Source organism: Schistocerca gregaria, chromosome X (genome assembly GCF_023897955.1).
Source record: "Schistocerca gregaria isolate iqSchGreg1 chromosome X, iqSchGreg1.2, whole genome shotgun sequence".
Lineage (NCBI taxonomy): Eukaryota > Metazoa > Arthropoda > Insecta > Orthoptera > Acrididae > Schistocerca > Schistocerca gregaria.
In genome coordinates this window covers 494,860,336-494,881,673 of record NC_064931.1, presented here as the reverse complement: position 1 = coordinate 494,881,673, position 21,338 = coordinate 494,860,336, and the positions used below count along the sequence as shown (strand labels likewise).

At 42.0% G+C, this 21,338-nt stretch overlaps 1 protein-coding gene across 3 annotated transcripts in view; it reads right to left on the bottom strand.

Moving 5' to 3' along the window:
- The window catches only part of LOC126299408 (elongation of very long chain fatty acids protein AAEL008004-like), a 589,530-nt gene that overhangs the window by 226,375 nt on the left and 341,817 nt on the right, over positions 1 to 21,338 (bottom strand). For all 3 annotated transcript variants that reach the window (XM_049991293.1, XM_049991295.1, XM_049991294.1), the window contains one exon: positions 19,444 to 19,634. In XM_049991293.1, the coding sequence (XP_049847250.1) occupies positions 19,444 to 19,634 (191 nt within the window). The remainder of the gene's footprint in view (positions 1 to 19,443; positions 19,635 to 21,338) is intronic.

Here is a 21,338-nt window from a genome sequence, read left to right as displayed (position 1 = left end):
GCAGGTGCGGGAAAAAGGCATAAGAAAAAGCAGCAGACTTTTGGCCTAAATGGGTAGGGTGTATTGAAAAATTAAAGAACATTTCATAAAGCACAGGCTTTTTTGTCAGGCTGACAACTTTCTGAATGTTCATCACATCTATAGATTTGTGCAAGCGCTGGGCGGTCAAAAGCTGGAGCAGCTATTTGTGCGTGACAGTTACTGAAAATAGGAGGTTTGTTGTTCCCGCGTGTCGGCTGCGGGTATCGGCAAGATTCGCGGAGTTACGTAGTGGGCGCGGGCATTCCTGGCGAAGAAAGCAGGCCGGCTGAGCGTTACGTGCACGCCACTTTCTTCGGCTTTCTCCGCAGCCACTCCGGGCCGTGCGGCGCACACTTCACCTCTTTTTGTGCCCCCTTTTGTTCGCCGCGGGACGCTTCCAGCTGCCGGCTTCCTCTTTCCGGGCCGGTAATGCGATGGAAGACCGTGGCCTACCTGAATCTCGCTATTCGTCAAGTATCTTCGCACTTCCTGCCTGCTTCCGGCACTTTTGTTATAAGCTACGAGGTGCACAAATTCCATCCGCGCTGTATGTGAGCAGAGAACCGGTTTTTACTTAAAGTCGAAGAAGTGTCCCGGTGACGAAATTTTGGCCGTAAAGTCGGGAGGAAGTTGGTCTGTGATGTTTCCAGTCTGTTATAAAAGTTTCGTGTTGACTCTGATCCCTTCATATTTCATTATCAAACCGAGAGTGGTAGCAAAAGGGCTAGGCTCTGGACTTCCAGTCGTAAGCGCTGGGTTTGAATCTCTTTTCGAATGGGAGGAAAATTAGGGTTTAAGGTCCCGTCGACGACGAGGTAATTAGAGACGGAGGATATGCTCACATTTGGGAAGTACAGGGAATGAAATCAGTCTTGTCTTCCTCAAAGGAACATAAGTGGCATTGCCTCAAACGGTTAGTGGAAACACGGAAAACATAGATCCAGAAATGTGAACTGTCGTCCTTTCGGACGAGAGTCCAACGTTTTTCCACTCCACCACCTCACTCGGCCGCATCCCATATCGGTCATCCTGACTGCGGTTCCCCGTGACTTCCTGAAAGCACACCAGCGAAAACGACAATGATGCTCAAAAATGGTTCAAATGGCTCTGAGCACTATGGGACTCAACTGCTGTGGTCATCAGTCCCCTAGAACTTAGAGCTACTTAAACCTAAGTAACCTAAGGACATCACACACACCCATGCCCGAGGCAGGATTCGAACCTGCGACCGTAGCAGTCGCGCGGTTCCGGACTGCGCGCCTAGAACCGCTAGACCACCGCGGCCGGCGACAATGATGCATCAGATGAGGTCAAGGCCGACTTTTGTGTCCGTCTGTGTCCAAATGATGTAGCACCCGGTCTCTGATGACCTCGGTGTAGACGAAACGCTACGCTATACCCTTTCTTCTTTTATAATTCAGCAAATCAGAGCGTCTGCTGCCATTCTAACGTTGTTGGCGTGAAATCTATAATCTCCTACAATAAAATCTTGACACAATTTGAATTATCTATTTCATGGGGTCTGCGACCTTCACATTTTACTGATTGGGAACAGTGTGCACAGCATCTTAAGTGTAGAGTTATGGTCGTGTCAGTGTTTAATTACTTCAGAAATTGAGGTCGCAGAAGATGACGCCTCCTACCATCTTCTCATCTCTTCCGAAAATTATACAGGAGGGTAAAATACTAAGACAATTTGAATCAACGCATCCAGATGTAGAATGATTTGTGTATTTATTCTAGATCCTACTATCAGTAGTCTAGATATTATAAAAATTAAAGTTGATTAGTAAATGTTAAGTATCTTCTGTGTCATATCCATCTAAAATTATTATGCTCTGATTCCCATAACTCTTAAATTTTGGCAGACTAACTTTTCAGTATGGTGAGCCTTTTCTTTCATCAGTTTCTGAAACCACTTTGGCCGACGACGACACGATACTGCACAGAAACGCACTTGATTAGTGTGGCCAGCTGTATGTTTATGAATACTTCGTTGGCCGGACAAGGATCTGATAACCGATCCGTCCGAATACGGGTCACAATCTTCATCAATGCGCCACCTCCATTGGGCAAGACAATACTCCATATTATCAGGAAACACTACTAAGTAAAATGACATGCCATCTGTCTGTGACAAAAGTCGTTACTCTAGCAGAAATTTTTAATCGCTTAAAGGAATTAATGTATCTCCTAAGCATTTCTGCTTGAACCACTCCACGCCAGTGTCAATACTTCCTGAATTCTTAATTCACTTTTCTGTTTCTTCTGCCTTACCTTCCTAAGTTAAAGTAAAATTAACACTTCGTGAATGAAGGAAAGAATTCGTTTGCCTGGAATTATTATTTACCTCATTATTTATGATGCATGTTATCTTCGGTTTGTTCCCCTCTACGCAGACAATAATGTAGTTTTTCTACGATTATCATTATATTAATTTTTCTGTTTACTCGTATTACTTTAAAAAGAGACCAAAGAAAGGAAAGTTAGAGTCAATATTTCCGTCGATAACGATGTAAACATAGAAGCAGACAAAAGTGAAAATGGGAGACGGCAGAGGCTTTGTTGGAAGACTGACTCACGTGAATCAAGGAAACCACAGAAGTCCTCATTCAGGACGGACGAAAAATATGTTGAGTTCCGCTCCTGACAGTGTCACCAACGATTTAAATGCTGTGCGACAAGCCCAGTAGTCTGCTGAAAATGTCATGAAACTTCATCCGAACTTTGCAGTTATTTCCAAAGAGATTATCTACGGTACTCATCTCGGGCTTTTGGAAGACTTTAATTGTTAGGTGACGCGTTGTTTCTACCCGTACGGATATCCACGAGCGTCAGCACGCCTCTTCCGGGTTTTAGGGAGGCACTCCGGGCCGTCTAGAATCAGCACGACGTGTGGTTTTTATGCGATTTTTTACACCCTACTAGGTGAATACCGGGCTGGTACCTACGTCCCACCTCAGTTACGCGATTCAGAAGAACTTATAAAACGTGGACATTTTGTCACTTCCAAGTAGGATAGCACTAGACTATAGTTGGAATCACGAACGATGGCAGTCGAGTTCAGGCTCGTTCGGCGCACCTACGTCACTCATTCTCCGACAGCCAATGAGTGTTCAGTAGTGTTCTGAGGGCTTTTCTCTGAATGCCGTGGCTAATACGAGCATTAAACGTTATAGTAGCAAATTGTTTAGTGAATTTTTATTCCAGACCCCATGAACCAAGCGTCTTCACTCCGGGCGGTTACCAGCTTCTCTTATAGGATTCTGAGGAGGTAGACAGGAGATCTTCTTGATTTGATCTATCTACCTTATACCTGTAGTCCCTGTCGGTTTCGCTCCCTCTATCGTTCCTTCCATGATTATTTTTTCTAGATTTCATCCATCTCTTCTCTCAGTATGACCATAGAACTGGAGGATTTTTTGGCTGATTCGAGAAGAAACAGGGCCTGGATATACATATATTAAAAAAGTACTAACGAGAAATATAAAAACTAAATCACTGCTTGCTTATTTTTGACTGTGCCTAATGCCATAATGTTTTTAGGTACGTAATAGTACATGGGAAACAGATTTCCATTACATGTATTTTCGTATGTGAAATCATGCGAAGTAATGATTTTTGTTTTCCTTATTTATAGAAATTGAAAATGGGATCATGTCTTCCAGTAACACGTTGTATTTTTAAGTTAAATAAACCACATATTTTGACAACTGGTGCGACATAATGTCTGCAGTAATATCACGACACAATTGTACTTTGGCTTCACAACGCATAAGATTTATTGGATGAACCTTCAGGAAGTGTAATTGATGCACGAAAGATATCGCTTACAAATCGTCCTCCGACATATTCTTGATTATTAGTCTCCACACTGGGATCCTTACCAAATGGAATTAACAGAAGAGGTAGAAAAGACTCAAAGAGAAGCTGTGTCATGTTGTGCTTAGTTAGCATAATCTCAAGAAGTAACGGTGGTGGACGTTTCAAGCAAGACGTTACGCATTGCGGAGAGTCTTAGCGTCAAAAATTTCGAGAGCCCATGTTCCTCAAATTACATATCACGTAATGAAAATGTTAGAGAATTCAGAGCCCATGCAGAAGGGTTCCGACAGTCTTCTTCCCCGAACCGCTCACGAGCGGAACAGAAAAGGTGGGTCTGGGGATACACAATATACCATCCACTACACACCACACAGTGGCTTACGAAGTACAGTAGAAGGTTAAGTGAATCAAGACTATTCCCTGTTGGATGTCTACTGACGACGAAATACTTGTCGACCGTCAGTTTTAGATGCCACACCTCAGATAAAGAAAGGGAAATTAACGGAAACGTCGACAGGCAAAGTTAGTAAAAATTTATGGGTCTAAGAAAGATCGATGCGCGAAGCATACGATCACTTCTACCGTCACATCTTAGAGAAAGATCTTGCCGAGAACCCGAGAAAACTCTGCTCTTACGCAATATCACAAAGCGGATCGAAGGATTCTATCCAGTCACTCGTCGACCAGTCTGGTGTAGCAATACAAGACAGCAAAACGAAAACTGAAGTTTAAAATTTCACGTTTAAAAAAATTATTCACACAGGGAGTCGTACAGACATACCATCGTTTGACCGTTGCACGAACTTCCGTGTGCAAGAAACAAAAATAGGCAAGCGTTGAGAAACAACTAAAAGAGTTGAAAACAAATAAGTCACCAGGACTGGATGACATCTCAAGTCGGGTTTACAGAGAACATGCTTCGGCATTGTTCCTCATTTAGTTTGAATTTATCGCGAAACTCTCGCCCAGCGCAAAGTCTCTAGCAACTGACTCGACTATATAAGAACGACTCACAAAATTGCAGACAAATATCCTTAACATCGGTGTGCAGCAGAATTCTTGAGCATATCCCAAGTTTGAATATGATAAAACTCCTTGAGAAACAAAAATTTCTTTCGACAAATGAGGACAGATTTAGAAAGCATCGCTCGTACGAAACACAGCTCGCCCTTTTTCTCGTGTGATATCTACATCTACATCTACATCTACATCTACATCTACATCTACATCTACATCTACATCTACATCCATACTCCGCAAGCAACCTGACGGTGTGTGGCGGAGGGTACCCTCAGTACCTCTATCGGTTCTCCCTTCTATTCCAGTCTCGTATTGTACGTGGAAAGAAGGATTGTCGGTATGCTTCTGGGTGGGCTCTAATCTCTCTGATTTTATCCTCATGGTCTCTTCGCGAGATACACGTAGGAGGGAGCAATATACTGCTTGACTCTTCGGTGAAGGTATGTTCTCGGAACTTTTAACAAAAGCCCGTACCGAGCTACTGAGCGTCTCTCCTGCAGAGTCTTCCAGTGGAGTTTATCTATCATCTCCGTAACGCTTTCGCGATTATTAAATGATCCTGTAACGAAGGGCGCTGCTCTCCGTTGGATCTTCTCTATCTCTTCTATCAACCCTATCTGGTGCGGATCCCACACTGCTGAGCAGTATTCAAGCAGTGGGCGAACAAGCGTACTGTAACCTACCTTTGTTGTCGGATTGCATTTCCTTAGGATTCTTCCAATGTATCTCAGTCTGGCATCTGCTTTACCGACGATCAACTTTATATGATCATTCCATTTTAAATCACTCCTAATGCGTACTCCAAGATAATTTATGGAATTAACTGCTTCCAGTTGCTGACCTGCTATTTCGTAGCTAAATGATAAGGGACCTATCTTTCTACGTATTCGCATCACATTACACTTGTCTATATTGAGATTCAATTGCCATTCCGTGCACCATGCGTCAATTCGCTGCAGATCCTCCTGCATTTCAGTACAATTTTTCATTGTTGCAACCTCTCGATACACCACAGCATCATCTGCAAAAAGCCTCAGTGAACTTCCGATGTCATCCACCAGGTCATTTATGTATATTGTGAATAGCAACGGCCCTATGACACTACCCTGCGGCACTCTACATATCCTACTAACCATGGATGAAGGACAAAATGCAGAATCCATATTTCTATATATCCGGAAAGCGTTTCACAAGGTGATCCACAACAGACTTTTAACGAAGGTGCGATCATACGGAATAGGTTCCCCGATACTTTCTTAAGTAATGAAAACTAGTATGTTGTCCTGGGCGACGAGTGCTCATCAGAGAGAGGGGTATCGTCTGGAATGACTCAGGGAACTGCGATAGGACCGCCATTATTTTCTATGCGCGTTAGTGATCTGGCGGACAGACTGGGTAGCTATCTGCGGTTGTTTGCTGGTGATGCTGTGGTTTACAGCAAGGTGTCGCCATTGAGTGACTGTAGGATACAAGATGACTTAGACATAATATGTAGCTGGTGTGATGAATGGCAGCTGGCTGTAAATGTAGAAAGATGTAAGTTAATGCATATGAGCAGGAAAATTTACGAATTCACTATTGGTTGGCCACATTCACAACGAACTAATATCTGGCCCGTCACGCTGCAAAGTGCTATGAAATGAACGAGTACGTAAGGTCGGTTGGGTTGTTTGGGGGAAGAGACGAAACTGCGAGGTCATCGGTCTCATCGGATTAGGGAAGGACGGGGAAGGAAGCCGGCAGTGCCCTTTCAAAGGAACCATCCCGACATTTTCCTGGGGCGATTTAGGAAAATCACGGAAAACCTGAATCAGGATGACCGGACGCGGGATTGAACCGTCATCCTCCTGACGTAAGGTCGGTAGTGAGAAGGCGGATGGTCGACTTCGGTTTATTGGGAGAATTTTAGGAATGTGTATTACATCTTAAAGGAAGACAGCGCACAGTACTGAGTACTGTTTGATTGTTCGGGATCCCCAGCAGGTCGGATTAACCAATAAGTTGAAGCAATTCAGAGGTGTGTTGTTACATCTGTTATCGGTTGGTTCGATCAACACGCGAATATTACGGAGATGCTTCGCTAACTCAAATGGAAAATCCTGGGGGGAAGAAGACGTTCTTTTAGCGGAACACTATCTAGAAAATTTGTGACTGACTTCAGAACGATTCGACTGCCACCAGTGTACATTGCACGAAAGGGCCGCGAAGACAACACGAAAAATGCCGGCTCGTACAGAGGCGTGAAGACAATTGTTTTCCCCAGGCACCATTTACGAGTGGCACAGAAAAGGGTGGGTGACTTGCGGATTATGTATGCAGACGTAGACGATCCTAGACAAATGCTTTGCGTCAGAGCTAAATGCAATCTCTAGCTCTCGACGAATTTCTTCGTCGTTATCTCCAAAAATTGTCTGTAGGCCTTGTGGTATGAGGGCTATTCGGAAAGTAAGGTCCGATCGGTCGCGAGGGCGAGATCAGTGTGAAAATGTAAAATATTTCATTTGCAATAGTTAGCTACACCTTCCAGCTACTAATCTATATAATTACCGATCCGACTTAGACATTTGTCGTAACGTTGTACAAACTTTCCAATACCCTCGACGTAGAAGGCAGCCGCCAGTGCATCCCGCGCCGGCCGCTGTGCCCGAGCGGTTCTATGCGCTTCAGTCCGGAACCGCACTGCTGCTACGGTCACAGGTTCGAATCCTGCCTCGGGCATGGATGTGTGTGATGTCCTTACGTTAGTTAGGTTTAAGTAGTTCTAAGTCTAGGGGACTGATGACCTCAGATGTTAAGTCCCATAGTCCTCAGAGCTATTTGATGAGACTGGGAGATTCCCGCCAATTCTCTACGCTGGTCTACAGCTCGTGGTCTGTGCCAAAATGTTGTTTTCATAGCCAGTGGTTCACGTGAGCATAGATGGAACGCATAGGGAGCCATTTACTGGCTGTATTGTGGATGGTCGAACACTTCCCATCGAAAACGCTGTAGGAGCATCTTCATTGCCCCTGTAGAATGCGGTTGAGAATTGTGTTGAAGAAGGAAATGCATGACATTTTTATTAAGTGGGGTGCATAGCTTCATGCGAAATTTCTCAGCAGTCCCTCATACTTGATGGGAGACACTATTTTTAAGGCATCTTTACGTGCTGACTGTGAACTCAAAACTGAAAAGAATGAGTTGACACGATCTAGGGACACTGCTAACACATCTGTGCAAAACTTCATCGGATTTTCTCAGTGGTTTCCATTTCACGACCGATCGGACCTTACTTTCGGAATAGTCCTCGTACTTTATTTATAAGGGGTGAGCAAAAAGTTTCCGTTTCAGGGCGTTGCTGCAGCGTATATGCAACGTAGCGCGACTCCGGTGCGGCTACATAACCAGCGACGTGAAGGCAAGAGATTAGTGCGGCATTCGTGTCTTTCCGACTTGAGTGCGGTAAGTGCGGAAATGTGAACTATGTTGACGTTACTACCAGATGCGTCCAAACAGGATCAAATGGTTCAAATGGCTCTAAACACTATGGGACTTAACATCTGAGGTCATCAGTCCCGGAGACTTAGAACTACTTAAACCTAACTAACCTAAGGACACCACACACATCCATTCCAGAGGCCGGATTCGAACGTGCGACCGTAGCAGCAGCGTGGTTCCGGGCTGAAGCGCCTACAACCGCTCGGCCACAGCGGCCGGCGCAGGATCAACATGCTGTTATTCTTTTCTTGGATGCTGAAGGACAAACCCCAATAGGCGTCCATCGGAGAATGAAGAATGTTTGTTACAGCGTGAAACGTCCGGGAAAACTGCGACAAGGAGCGACAAGTGGTGTTGCTGCTTCATGATATCGGACGTCCCTATTTCGCAAATATCGTAACGCAATGCTAACTCAAGTGGAATACACTCACACTCGAGCACCCGTCACATAGTCCTGATCTCTCCCCATGCGAACACGCTGATACATAAAGCGAAAAGTGTTCTGACAAGCCTACCTGGATTCCAGGATGACACGCGCTCAGGAAGAAAGGTTGCAGTGAACGAGGTACTAAATTAGCTATCTCTAAAACAAAAACACAGACATACTCAAGCAGAAGATGATCAGTCTGTAGCACCCCTTTCTCTGTGCGGAGCTACAACAAATAAAATAGGCCTGGGCAGATACAATATTCAACACGTTTCCGGCCACCCAGGAAAATTAGAAATGCTGCATCTAGTAGAAGACAGTCTCGGTTTCAGCGTTTTTGAAATAGATAAAATTCCTTGTGAATTTGTCAGTCAATACGAACGATTTCAGAACGCTACAATGATTACCGAAGTTACTTTCAATATCGCAATTTCGACAAATCTACTGTTGCCGAACATAGCCTCATGAACAAACATACGATTATATTTGATGAAACAAAAATCTTATTTTATGCGCATTCCTACAAGGATTCTGTCATCAAAGAAGTCGTTGAGACCAGAATGTCAACTAACTACTTCACCCGGGATTCTTAGTGCTGCATGGAAACGAGGGCTTAACGCTGAAAGGCAACGGAGAAATAAGCTCAGTATCCTTCACTTAACGATATCCACATCGCTACCAATGTTCTCCCATCACAGACATCGACATAATCTCTGGTGGTATATGGAAGTTCCGTGATTGCGTGACATCTCCATGACATAATCTGCCAATTAAATAAAGTACCACTCGGCCTACGGATAACTTATGATGATAATAATGATAATAATAATAATAATGGACGACGGAGAAATTCGTCGAAAGCTTGAGATCGCATATGAATCTGATGCGGCAAGAAATCCGTGAAGCATTTATTCAAGAATGTCGCCTTGAAAAACTTATCCCCATCGGCGGATCTCCTGTGGTGTATTTGGGCTTAACAAATAGTGAAGCAGAAGAGCCTCCAAAATCAATGTTGATCGCAAAAGTTTTAAATAATTTGCATGTTCTATCCGACGGTGAGATTGACATACGTGTAAGTATTGAAGATTCTACCGACGGCATGAAAATGTTATACACAGGGCTTATTCCTGTGGCGTAATGTGGCCAATGATGTGAGGCGCTTATGTTGCGTGATTATACTCTTCGATTGTATAAAGGAAGCTTTTTTCGTTAGGACAGTTCACATTACCAAAAAGGGAAAAAAAAACTTTCGCAGCAGGACTACTGCATTTAGAAGGTTTGGTACCCTCTGACTCCGACTTCCACCAGTGCCCCTATCTGAAGCAATTCGTGGCTAGAAAGTTGTTTTAGTTGAGGATGGATTTTTGGTTGACCTTCTAATTCACATTTTTGGGATCAAATCTTCCCAATGGAAAAAAACATCCCGGAAAGGTTACTGATCTTAAAGGGAACGGCATGGAACAAAATGAGCACGTTTTTAACCGTAAAATAGACGATCGAGGAAGTTGGCACAGTGGAAAGTCACTGGACTTGCTTTCAGGACGAAGGCGGTTCAAATTCCCGTCCCTAAATTGCGGAAAATTTCAGGATGGTTCATTAAAGAAAGGACACGGTTTTTTCATGTGCGTTTAGAGCACTGCTATTGCAGTATCGTTGTATAGTCCAAGAAGTGTGAAGAGCCGCTGAATGGCTTGACAGCTGAATCTAATTACTATATTTGATTCGTCATATTGCGGACTAATTTTCTAAAGTGATCCTGCGAGGCCACAGCTCTACGTACCCAATTTTCAACTGACAGTAAATGTTCTTCTTACACAGTGGAAATTTTTTCTGAAAGATAGAAGTGGTGCTTCTTCAATAATAGCTTACATTTTGATTATGTCGTACCTTCAAAGAACCCGAGAAGAGTGAAGTACCTGTTACAGAACAGAATCGCTCGTATTGTGATGTGGAGTTCTGTGCGTGTGTGTACGGAACAGCTTAATAGTATGTCTTATGATAAATCCCTACTCAGTATGATAATGTTATAAAATAAATATCCTTCTTATTTAACGGTAAATTTGACTTGAGATGAAACCACAATGTATAAAATGAGAAGTCAGCCACATACAAATAATTTTAATAATGCTAAGGCCTTGTAGTTGCAGTTTATGATTGGTTGCTTCTGATCCGTGCTTGAAACTGCATGTATACAGTGTGGATTGACTGTTATCACTACTTTACATGTAGTCTTGTGCCGGCAGAATTCTAAAGGAAACTCTGAAATATAGGAGAGGGCAGGTCAGGATGAGATTATTCGTGGGGATTGCATACAGGCTGTTCCACCCGCAGTGTACGACTAGGGGACAGTCAACCTTATGTGCTACCTATGGACGACACACTCTCAATACAATCCTATACCCTTATTCCATTTGGAATTTCGTACAGATTACTGGCATACGGTCTGGTGATAATGAAGTGTTCTCTCCTTCCTACCCAATTCTGCGGATGAAGATTTTTTTACTCGCAAACTCTAAAACACGACGCCACCAGCTAGCCGAACACAACTGCATCGGCTATGGTGTGAGATTACCTTACGATTTCAAGATACAGGATACAGTTAATATGCCGTTTCTGGGCGTACGATGAATAAATCTTGGTCTGTATTACAAGCATAAGCCTTGGCAAAGGAGACGCAGAACTCATTTTTGCGACATCCGGCTGAAACGAGAACGAACTGCTGTAAAGCAATTTGACAGGTTAACGAATGAGCAGCTGCTTAACGAACTATTCCAGAATCGCATACTGAAATATACGTGTTAAAAACGTCTGCATCGCTAGTTCTTTGAGAAAGTCCTATCGTAAGGCACCCTTTTGTGCCACCAAAGTTTCAACAATAGCAGCGAATAGAAAAAAAGTCGGTGAGGGGGACAATAGGCTGCTTAATCACCTCCGCGTGGGGTTTCGCAGGGGGGGATGGGATGATGGGCCGGGTGGGGGCTGACGATGCGCAACCTCGCCACGTCGCATTGCCTCTCAATCTGTGCACCGACCCCAGTCCAACATAACTCTCACATCATTTAATCTATTTCTGGAACTCTGACTGCTCACAAACATGTTCTGGCCACAAGCCTTCTTAGTTTCAGTATATTCTCTTGAAAAACCAGTCGTCGAGTCAAGATTTCTTTCTTTACATTTTAGTCTGATCACCAGTAACGATAGTGTTTCGCTAATTTATCGGACGATGATCTTCCGATAAATATTAACTTCTTCCAAGCTTGTCGTTTTGGTGTTAGCTTATCGTTAGAGGTTATATTATTGTTTCTGGAACGGCAATGGACGCCCTTTTCAAAAAGTTGAAAAGGAAATTGCCCTACCATATAACCTATAATCCAGTCCATAGTGCAACTGCAGTTTTTTTACACACATACACACACACTCACAATCACCCTACTTTCTAACTGCGACGATATTTCTTTCTGAGCTTATTTTTCATGTTGCAAGCTCCCGATGTAAAAGCGCATACACAGAAATGGCACCTAAAACTCACATGTATGCCAGAGATCGGTGCGGGACCAGCGCCCTGCTTCTTAAAAAGCAGCTGTCCTTCCTCGAGGGCACAAAGCGGCCAAATTCAAAGTTTCTCATGAAACAACACTGATATTATCATGATTTTATGCCTCGTGACACACAATATATGACTTCGTGCCACAGCAATAAAGTGCAATTTGTGTAAATAACAATTTTTTTTAGGGTAGATACTCCTTTAAGTGTGGCAAAACTTTGCCAGCCACTTATAAAAAGTTATAACATCTTAATAATCTTGGACCAAATACTTTCATACAAAACACTGTCCCTTCCTAGAAAACAATGTGATACTTCTCCCGTTCATTCCTCGACAGTCTTGCCTTTACATATTATTACATACGTTCGTGTTCAAATCAGTCATCGAGTACGACACTGCAGTACGACTGCATCTGCACTCGTAATACTCAGTACCCTGACTCAACAAATTATCATAATTTTGCTAAACACTGAGCCATTACATTAATTATGCTGCTTATCAGCCGAAATGTACAATAAATTCACGTATTTAAACATCTGCCTGTACAGTGTGAAACTTCAAACAAGCAGCTCCGATACAGCGACATCCTGTCTAGGCCACCAGACTGATTTAGGTTTTTAGGTTGCCTGTTAGTCACGACTGGGTGAACAATAAGTTGGTGGCGAAGCTTGTCTGTTCATGTTAGTGAGCGATGCATTTCACAAGCCACGTAGTTATTACTAATTATCTTCCAGTAACCACAGTACTCAAGGTTACACGACTAAGGATTTTTCATACTTATGTTCATACTTATGTTCGCGTACCGCTTTGCAACATACGCGATTTTTAAGTATGTTCTAAGTGAAATGTTCAAATCTTCTTCAAAGTAGTAGACCACACACTGACATGATTCCGTTATTATACCTTCTACAAAGGTGATAGAGGGCGGTAAATTTTTATTCGTAACCTGTCTCCTTTTATTGCAATAGCTGACTCAATAGGTGTCATGTTTACTTACGTCGTACATCGAATACAGGTTGTACAGCCTACTGAAGGTTGTTCTGGGGTCAAAAGTGGTGCGGGCAACTTAATACTAAAACCTTTGTGGACTAAAGCACCGTTAATCTATTTCCACAGTTTACTGCGCCGTTCTCCAAATAATTTCAGAATGTATAAATAGGATGTTGTCCTGATTATAATCCTGCTAATGATATTCTTTCTAGTCTGTAACTGCCACACATAGTATCATAAACACATTGACTCTCGTACACGCCTAATGACTGCACACTATCAGCAGCTCCCGCGGAATCGAGATATTCTTAATCTCGTTGCAAGCAATTGGTTTCATAATAGATAGTACTCATAACTAAAAACTAAACTCCGCGCGAACAGACCTTGGAAGACCCAACGGTACCGACCGGCCGCCGTGTCCTCCCCAGCCCACAGGCGTCACTAGATGCGGAGATGGAGGGGCATGTGGTCAGCACACCACTCTCCCGGGCGTATGTCCGTTAACGAGACCGGAGCCGCTACTTTTCAATCAAGTAGCTCCTCAGTTTGCCTCACAAGGGCTGAGTGCACCATGCTTGCCAACAGGCACTCGGAAGATCGGATGGTAACCCATCCAAGTGCTAGCCCAGCCCGACAGCTCTTAACTTCAGTGATCTGTGTAATCACTGGGGCAAGGTCGTTGGTAGATAGTAATCAGCAACTTCCAGAATTTGGGCAGGCGCGATGGTCACGGATCGAATCCACCCCGTGGATTAACGACGAGGGCCAGTGTGGTAGTCAGCCTGGAAGTGGTTTTTAGGCAGTTTTCCACATGCGACAAGGTGAATACCAGGCTGTTACTCACGTCCCGCTTCAGTTACACTATTCGCAATCATTTAGAAAGCGTTCAAACACTTTGACATGAGTAACACTACACGCAGACTGCTGGGTTGCAGGAACTCCATTCTAGGGAATGAAGAGGTGGCAACAGGAAGGACATTCGGTCATCCTCTAACATTAGAAATGCTGCATATGATGATAATCATGCTGACGTCGTGTAGGTAAGGAGTGTAGGAACAAGAAAAAGAAGAACTTAGATAATAATCACTATGAAAGCACACAGCATTAGATGATGCTTCTGCCTGTTATCGAGTTTTTAAAAGTAACGCTGTGAGTGCAGCTGTCTGATATCTATACATAATACTAACTTAAAACTTAAAGCCACCTGCCGCGTTTTTTTTTGTGTGTGTATATGGAGGCTAATCTCATAAATACTGCAACGATTTTGATACGGTTTTTACCTATAGACAGACTGATTGACGAGGACGGGTCGTGTGCATAATTTATTATCGTTTGCCAGGCAACTCGTCTGGCCACAGACACTTAGTCCTATCCTTGTGAAACCAAATTAGTCCGCTAATTCTGTGAAATTCTCCGAGTGAGAAATACTTGCACTGAAGGTGAACAAGCTTACTTCCTGAGAACGGTCATCCCAGCTGCAGCGTCTGCTCAACAGTGGAGGTATGCCGTCCAATTAATATGGCACTTGAGGTCACATCATGGATGTGCCATACACTTCTATTGCAGAACGGAAGGCTGAAACGCTCCTTCTGAGATTGTCGATAGCTAGTTTGTGTCCCGAAATGACAGAAGAAACTGCTGACTTTCAAACAAGCGTAATGGATGTTATCTTCTATGTTTGTCGGCCTCTTTTTTCCGCAGTTGCATATACTGAATTTATACAGGTTAAATACCATTTTTTGCAACTGTGATGGAAGTCTTGTTAAGACCAAACGCGTTTCGCTTCATTCTAAAGCATGTTAAGTGGTCTGGTTTTTTGTTGTTTACGTCGTTCTTCCTGTTCTTCAACATGTATTTGCTAGATTTTAGCACACAACACTTTCATTGCACTAAGTATATTCACGTTTCTGTTTTGTGAAGAACCACTGTCATCTCGACATTTCGTGTGTTTTGTTTTGTTTTGTTATTGCGGCAACAGACACGTACTCCTGAAGGAAGAAGCGAAAGTATTTATGAGTCTGTTGAAAGCAGAAAATAATCCATCTCTGGCAAGAGGCAACGTCATATGAAAGATATTGTTCCTTAATTACGAGTGAATTTTACTGCTGACAGGCACAGAACTACATGAGTGGTGGATTTGTCTGGAAGTTTAAATTTCATCTCATGGTAATCATCAGCGAGGGTAATTGTCAGTGAGACTTACACTGAAGCCAGAGGTGAGCCTGATGAACAGAATAACTAACGAAAGACCAGAGGTTGGTCATGCTCAAAAACACGTATGCCCTTGCACTGCAAAAAGAGATAAAACTGCAGTTAGAGGTGTGACGTCTAGAAGTGGAAAAACTCAACTGGTAGAAAGAACAAATCCTTGATTGGCTGCGTTTTACCGCATTTTTACTACGTTTTTATTAGGTCGCTTCCTTGTGTGTCTGTCAGTTCGGAGCAAATTTTGGCCGGCCGGGTGGCCAGCGGTTCTAGGCGCTACAGTCTGGAACCTCGCGACCGCTACGGTCGCAGGTTCGAATCCTGCCTCGGGCATGGATGTGTGTGATGCCCTTAGGTTTAAGTAGTTCTAAGTTCTAGGGGACTGATGACCTTAGAAGTTAAGTCCCATAGTGCTCAGAGCCATTTGAACAAATTTTGCAAATTGATTTTAAACTAACTTTCCGATGAGCTAGAGAGTTGACATTTTAAACATAGCTCAGAAGTGGATGACAATACAATATTAACTCGCTTTCTTGTCTGGTGTGTGGCGGAGTGTATTTCGTGTACCACTGCCATTTTCCCCTTTTCTTGTTCCAGTCGCTAATGTTTCACAGGAAAAACGTTTACTGGAAAGCCTCCGTGTGAGCTCCAATCTCTCTAACTTTTACCTTCGGGTCTTTTCGTGGGATAAACGTAGGAGGAAGCAATGTATTGGTTGGGTCAGATGAAGAGAAACCTGCCACATGTCTCATTTGGAATATCATAAAAATATCTGAATTCTGTTGAAAAATTTCATATACACAAAAGACTAAAAAGCAGAAAATAATGATCTAAATAAAAATATATTTTTAATATGCCACGTTTTTAAATCGGACTAAAAAGTATAAAATAATTTCTGCTTATCTCATACAGATTCCTAACCCTATATAGATAGTTCTGAAAATCTGTGATTGTGAATTTTTACTAGCTGTGAAAATACTTGTAAGAAATGAAACTAAAAACGTGGGGTGCAAGCAGTAAATAACTGATGCATGAGTAATTCACCTCCTTACTATAATCAGTACAGACAAGATGGGAACAGAAGCCTTTGAAATATGGTACTACAGAAGACTGCTGAAAATTAGGACAGATCGCGTAACCTGTGAGGAAATATTGACAGAATTGGATAGAAAAGAAATTTGTGGCTTAACTTCACTAAAAGAAGGGATTTTTAATATACCACGTTTTTGGACTCTGTAATAGATTTCGCTACAAAATCAGAAAAATATCAACACTCATGATACGATCTGGAAACAAAGCCTGTACACTAACCAGTGCAGATGCTCCAACAAATAACTACAACAAGAAAAACCCACAGATGCTTGAAGATTTCCGGGAAGATCTGGCAGAAAACACCAACAAAATCGCCAAGAAGCAAGTGAAATTGTTAGTAGGAGATTTTAATGCCCAATTAGACAGGGAAAGAAAATTCAAAGAGACAACATGAGAACACACGGCCCACAAGCGGGCAAACAAGAACTGAGAGAACCTGATGAACTTCCGCAGGAACTTCGACCTCAAGACCATCTCCATGCAATTCCAGAAACCAAATAAGAAACTACGAACATGGAAATCCCCCAAAGACGTCGTAGAAGAACTTCAGATAGACCACATAGTGATATCCACGAAAAATACGAGAGAAGTAATGAATATAAGAGCAAGGAAAGATCAACATCACCATACCACACAGAAAAATCAAGAGAACCAATAGAACTTTCAGAATAGACCCAGAGTACCTACAATTAAACAAGAAAGAAATTTACGGAAAAAATTAAGATAATCGACAGAATGAGTGGACAGAACTGTCGGAAAAAAATGAAGAAACTGATAAAATTGGGGCAACCACAGAGAAAAAGGTAACACAGATGGTGGAACATAACAAGAGACAGAGCGGTAGAATACAGAATAGAAGCCTGGAAGAAATTTAACAGTCATAGAACATCTGAAAAATGGGAAGAATTCAATAGGGTAAGGAAGACCACTTCGAAAATAGTCCCTAGACAAAGACTAGGGTACCAACAGAGTGAAAGATATAGAAGAGAATTTCAACAAAAATATAGACGAAATTTTTACAGAAAATATAACAGGGTATCAACCACCGAGGTTATCTTCAAAAGACAAGACGGAACACTGGAGACAAATCCTCAAAAGAGTTGTGAAATATTCGCGCAATATTTCGATACACTACTAAACTGGGATAAACCAACGCAGATTGTACAGTTCAAGAAGCCAGAACCTAACCTCGATTCCAAACAGTCAACACACGAGGTGATGGAGGAAATAATAAAATCATTGAAAAATACAGAGCATCTGGAGAAGGGGGACTGATTGAGGAAATCTCACACCGAAAATACACGGAATCATCAAAAATATTCGGTAAACACAAAAGGTACCAGAAGAATGGAAGTCAGTGCTAATACACCCTTCCACAAGGAAGGAGACGAAAAAGGCCCAAATAACTACAGAGAAATTTCACTACAGCCTGTGGCATACCAAATTCCACCCAAAGCCCTGTTAATTCGGCTAGAGCCTCAAATAGATCCACAGACAGGAGAATACCAAGGAGGTTTCAGGAAGGGAAGATCATTCACAACAATGTTAACAAGAAGAAAGTCCAAGAACACCACAATAACATTTTTCGATTTCAAGAAAGTCTATGACTCCATAGATACAGGAACATTCTTCAATAATCTGGCAGGTATGAAGGTAGACAACAAGACCAGAAAGCTAATCCAGGAAATATTAACAAGATCTCGGAACCATTCGAAATCGAGACAAGAGTGAGGCACGGAGACGGCCTGTCGCCCATTCTATTTAATTCGGTTTTGGCAAAAATAATCAGGACATGGGACAAAGGAGTCAACGGGTTAAACATGGGGAGACGCAAGTATAGATCCGTCAACATAAAATATCTGGCCTTTGCCGATTATATACCCGTTATAACAAATAACAGGAAAGAAGCCTAAGAAGCTCTAGAGACACTACACGAAATCTCAGCCACAACAGACTACAAATATCATATGAAAAAAAGCAGTACATGGACACAAAATCCACAGACAAATATCCACTGGTAACGAAGTATGCGAAGATAACAAAAGTAAGACGGTTTCAAATTTCTGGGAGAGATTACACAGAAATCAGGACTGAACTCGATATCCAATGAAGAAAGTGTCACAAAACTACAAAACGCATGCGGACTTCTATGCAACCATTACAATAAAAGGAGTATTTCCACCAGTACCAAATTAAGGTGCTGTAGTACAATAGTCTTTCCAGAAGTCTTATATACCTTAGAAACAACTGTAATCAAGAGAAGGATGAAAATCAAGGGGATGGAAAAACAAGAGAGGAAAATACTGAGAAAGATCTCGTCGCCGGTTCAGAAAGGAGAAGGAGACCGACAAAAGGACCGTACGAACAGACAGACTATTACAAACAACAAAGAAGGGCAAAGTTACGAACGCATACATAAGATAAACGAAAATAGATTGACCAAGAAAATTTTTAACATAGTGACAAGGAATAAATTGAAACCCAACTGAGAAAGGGAAATCATGGAAGACCTCAGGAAACCGAACGTCTCCGCAGAAGGCACGACATACAGGCAAAAGTACAGAGAAACAATCAGAATACAGAAATTTCAGCAAACGGCCGAAGAGAAGAAAACAGGAAAGAAGTGGAAAGGAGAGATGAAAATGAAGTACGGTTAATATGTCAGAGGTTTTTGGAAAGACAAAAAGCAACAAACAGAAAAAAATACCATGAAAATTGATTGTGTTTTAGCGCTTGCCATATGGGGAAATTAACGGTGGTAATAATAATAATAATAATAAGAAGAAGAAGAATAGCAAAAAAAGATTAATGAGCATGCTTGTCGGTTATATCCGATACTTACCTCGTAGAATATCCAGGAGCTGAAAAGAGTCTGGAGGAGGTTGTAGACGATCAGCACGTTGCGCAGCTGGAAGGGTTTGCGGTTCTCCATGAGTTTCGGCCCCACGACTTTGGAACAGTAAGCGTAGATAATGCAGATGATGAGCGTGGGCATCGGACTGCTCATCATGGGCCAGTGGTTTACACGTGGGTCTGAAACAAACGAAGGCAACAACCCATCACAAATATGTTGCAATGATTTTATTGTAATGTTTACAGAGCACCGCCACGAATCCTCATAATTTCTATGGTTCGGAATGTACTGGTATATTACTAAATGGCCAAAACGGACACCAGGTCTCAGTTGCAGGCTGCCTGTTTGCGGGTTCCCAAGGGCAACAAAAATTTTATTTTCAGTATTTTATATAATTAGAGACCGAAACAAAAGTAAAATGATATATAAGACAGGAGAAAAAAAATAAGTGAGAAAACTTCAGAAGAATAAGCTTACTAGACACAGTGTGTAAACTAAATGCAAGAATTTTAAACGGAAGACTAAATACAATACCATAATTTTTGCTTGTGGAGAAACAGGTTGGATTTAGAAAAGGAGCATCCACGACTGATTTAGGTTTTATTTCACGACTGCTTGTTGAAAAGCAGAGAGAGTTTGACAAAGAGACACACACTACTTTTATAGATCCTGAGAAAGTTTTTGATAATTTGGTTAGACAAAAGTTATGGAGAAAAATGGAGCACAGAGGTTACCCTTTACAGCTTATATCAGCTACCAAAAGCATATGCAAAGGAACATCAGTAATAAAAGACATAGAAGGCATGTATACAGAACCTATAAAAACCAATAAAGGGGTTAGAAAAGCCTGTAGTTTATTCCCTACACAGTTAAATATTTACAATGACGATGTATTTTGCATATGGAATTTAAGGTTAAACGCTGAGGTACAACTAAACCATTTGGTAAAGCTACACAGATTTTTTTCGTGAGAAGACGTTTTACAAAAAGGAATTTTTGTGCTAAATAAAATATGTAAAGAACGTAATACGAAAATATCTTCAAGCAAATAAAAGCCAATGGCTTTCTGTGGAAAATATTTAGTGGGAACTAAGACAGTAGTTGATGAAATCACAACCGAGTAGGCAAAATAGTGTAACTATACGGGATGTAAAGTATCATATGAATGCGAAGAAAATATCCAGACGATGTTGAACTGATTTGGGAGTGTGTAACAATCAATAAAACTTAAAACCATAAACCACGGAGAGAAATCAAGAGTGCTAATTTATAAACCTGTCGCCTTGTAAATCTTACTATATGGAAGCGAATCGTCGGTACTGAATAAACCCAAGGAAAACAAATGCAAAGAGTAGAAATGAGATTCGTTAGAGCAGTAAAGGGATGTAAAAGAATAGACAAAATACGAAATTTAGATATTCGAGGGAGCTGAAAATTTGCAGCGTCAAAGAAAAACTGAATGAAAACAAAAATAAATGGGATGAACATCTACAACGAATTGATCCAGAGAGGCTAGGCCGGCCCTTGTGGCCGAGCGGTTCTAAGCGCTTCAGTCTGGAACCGCGCGACCGCTACGGTCGCAGGTTCGAATCCTGCCTCGGGCATGGATGTGTGTGATGTCCTTAGGTTAGTTAGGTTTCAGTAGTTCTAAGTTCTAGGGGACTAATGACCTCAGATGTTAAGTCCCATAGTGCTCAGAGCCATTTGAACCATTTTGAACCAGAGAGGCTACCGCATCAGGAAAGTACTTTAAACCAAAAGGGAAAAGAGATCCTGGCAGACCGAGAAAAGGATAGGAATCGTAAGAGGCCACAACTGCCCTAATAAGGAAAGTGCAGAAGAAGAAAACTGACCAAATTTAAAATGCTGTCATAATGTAGTCA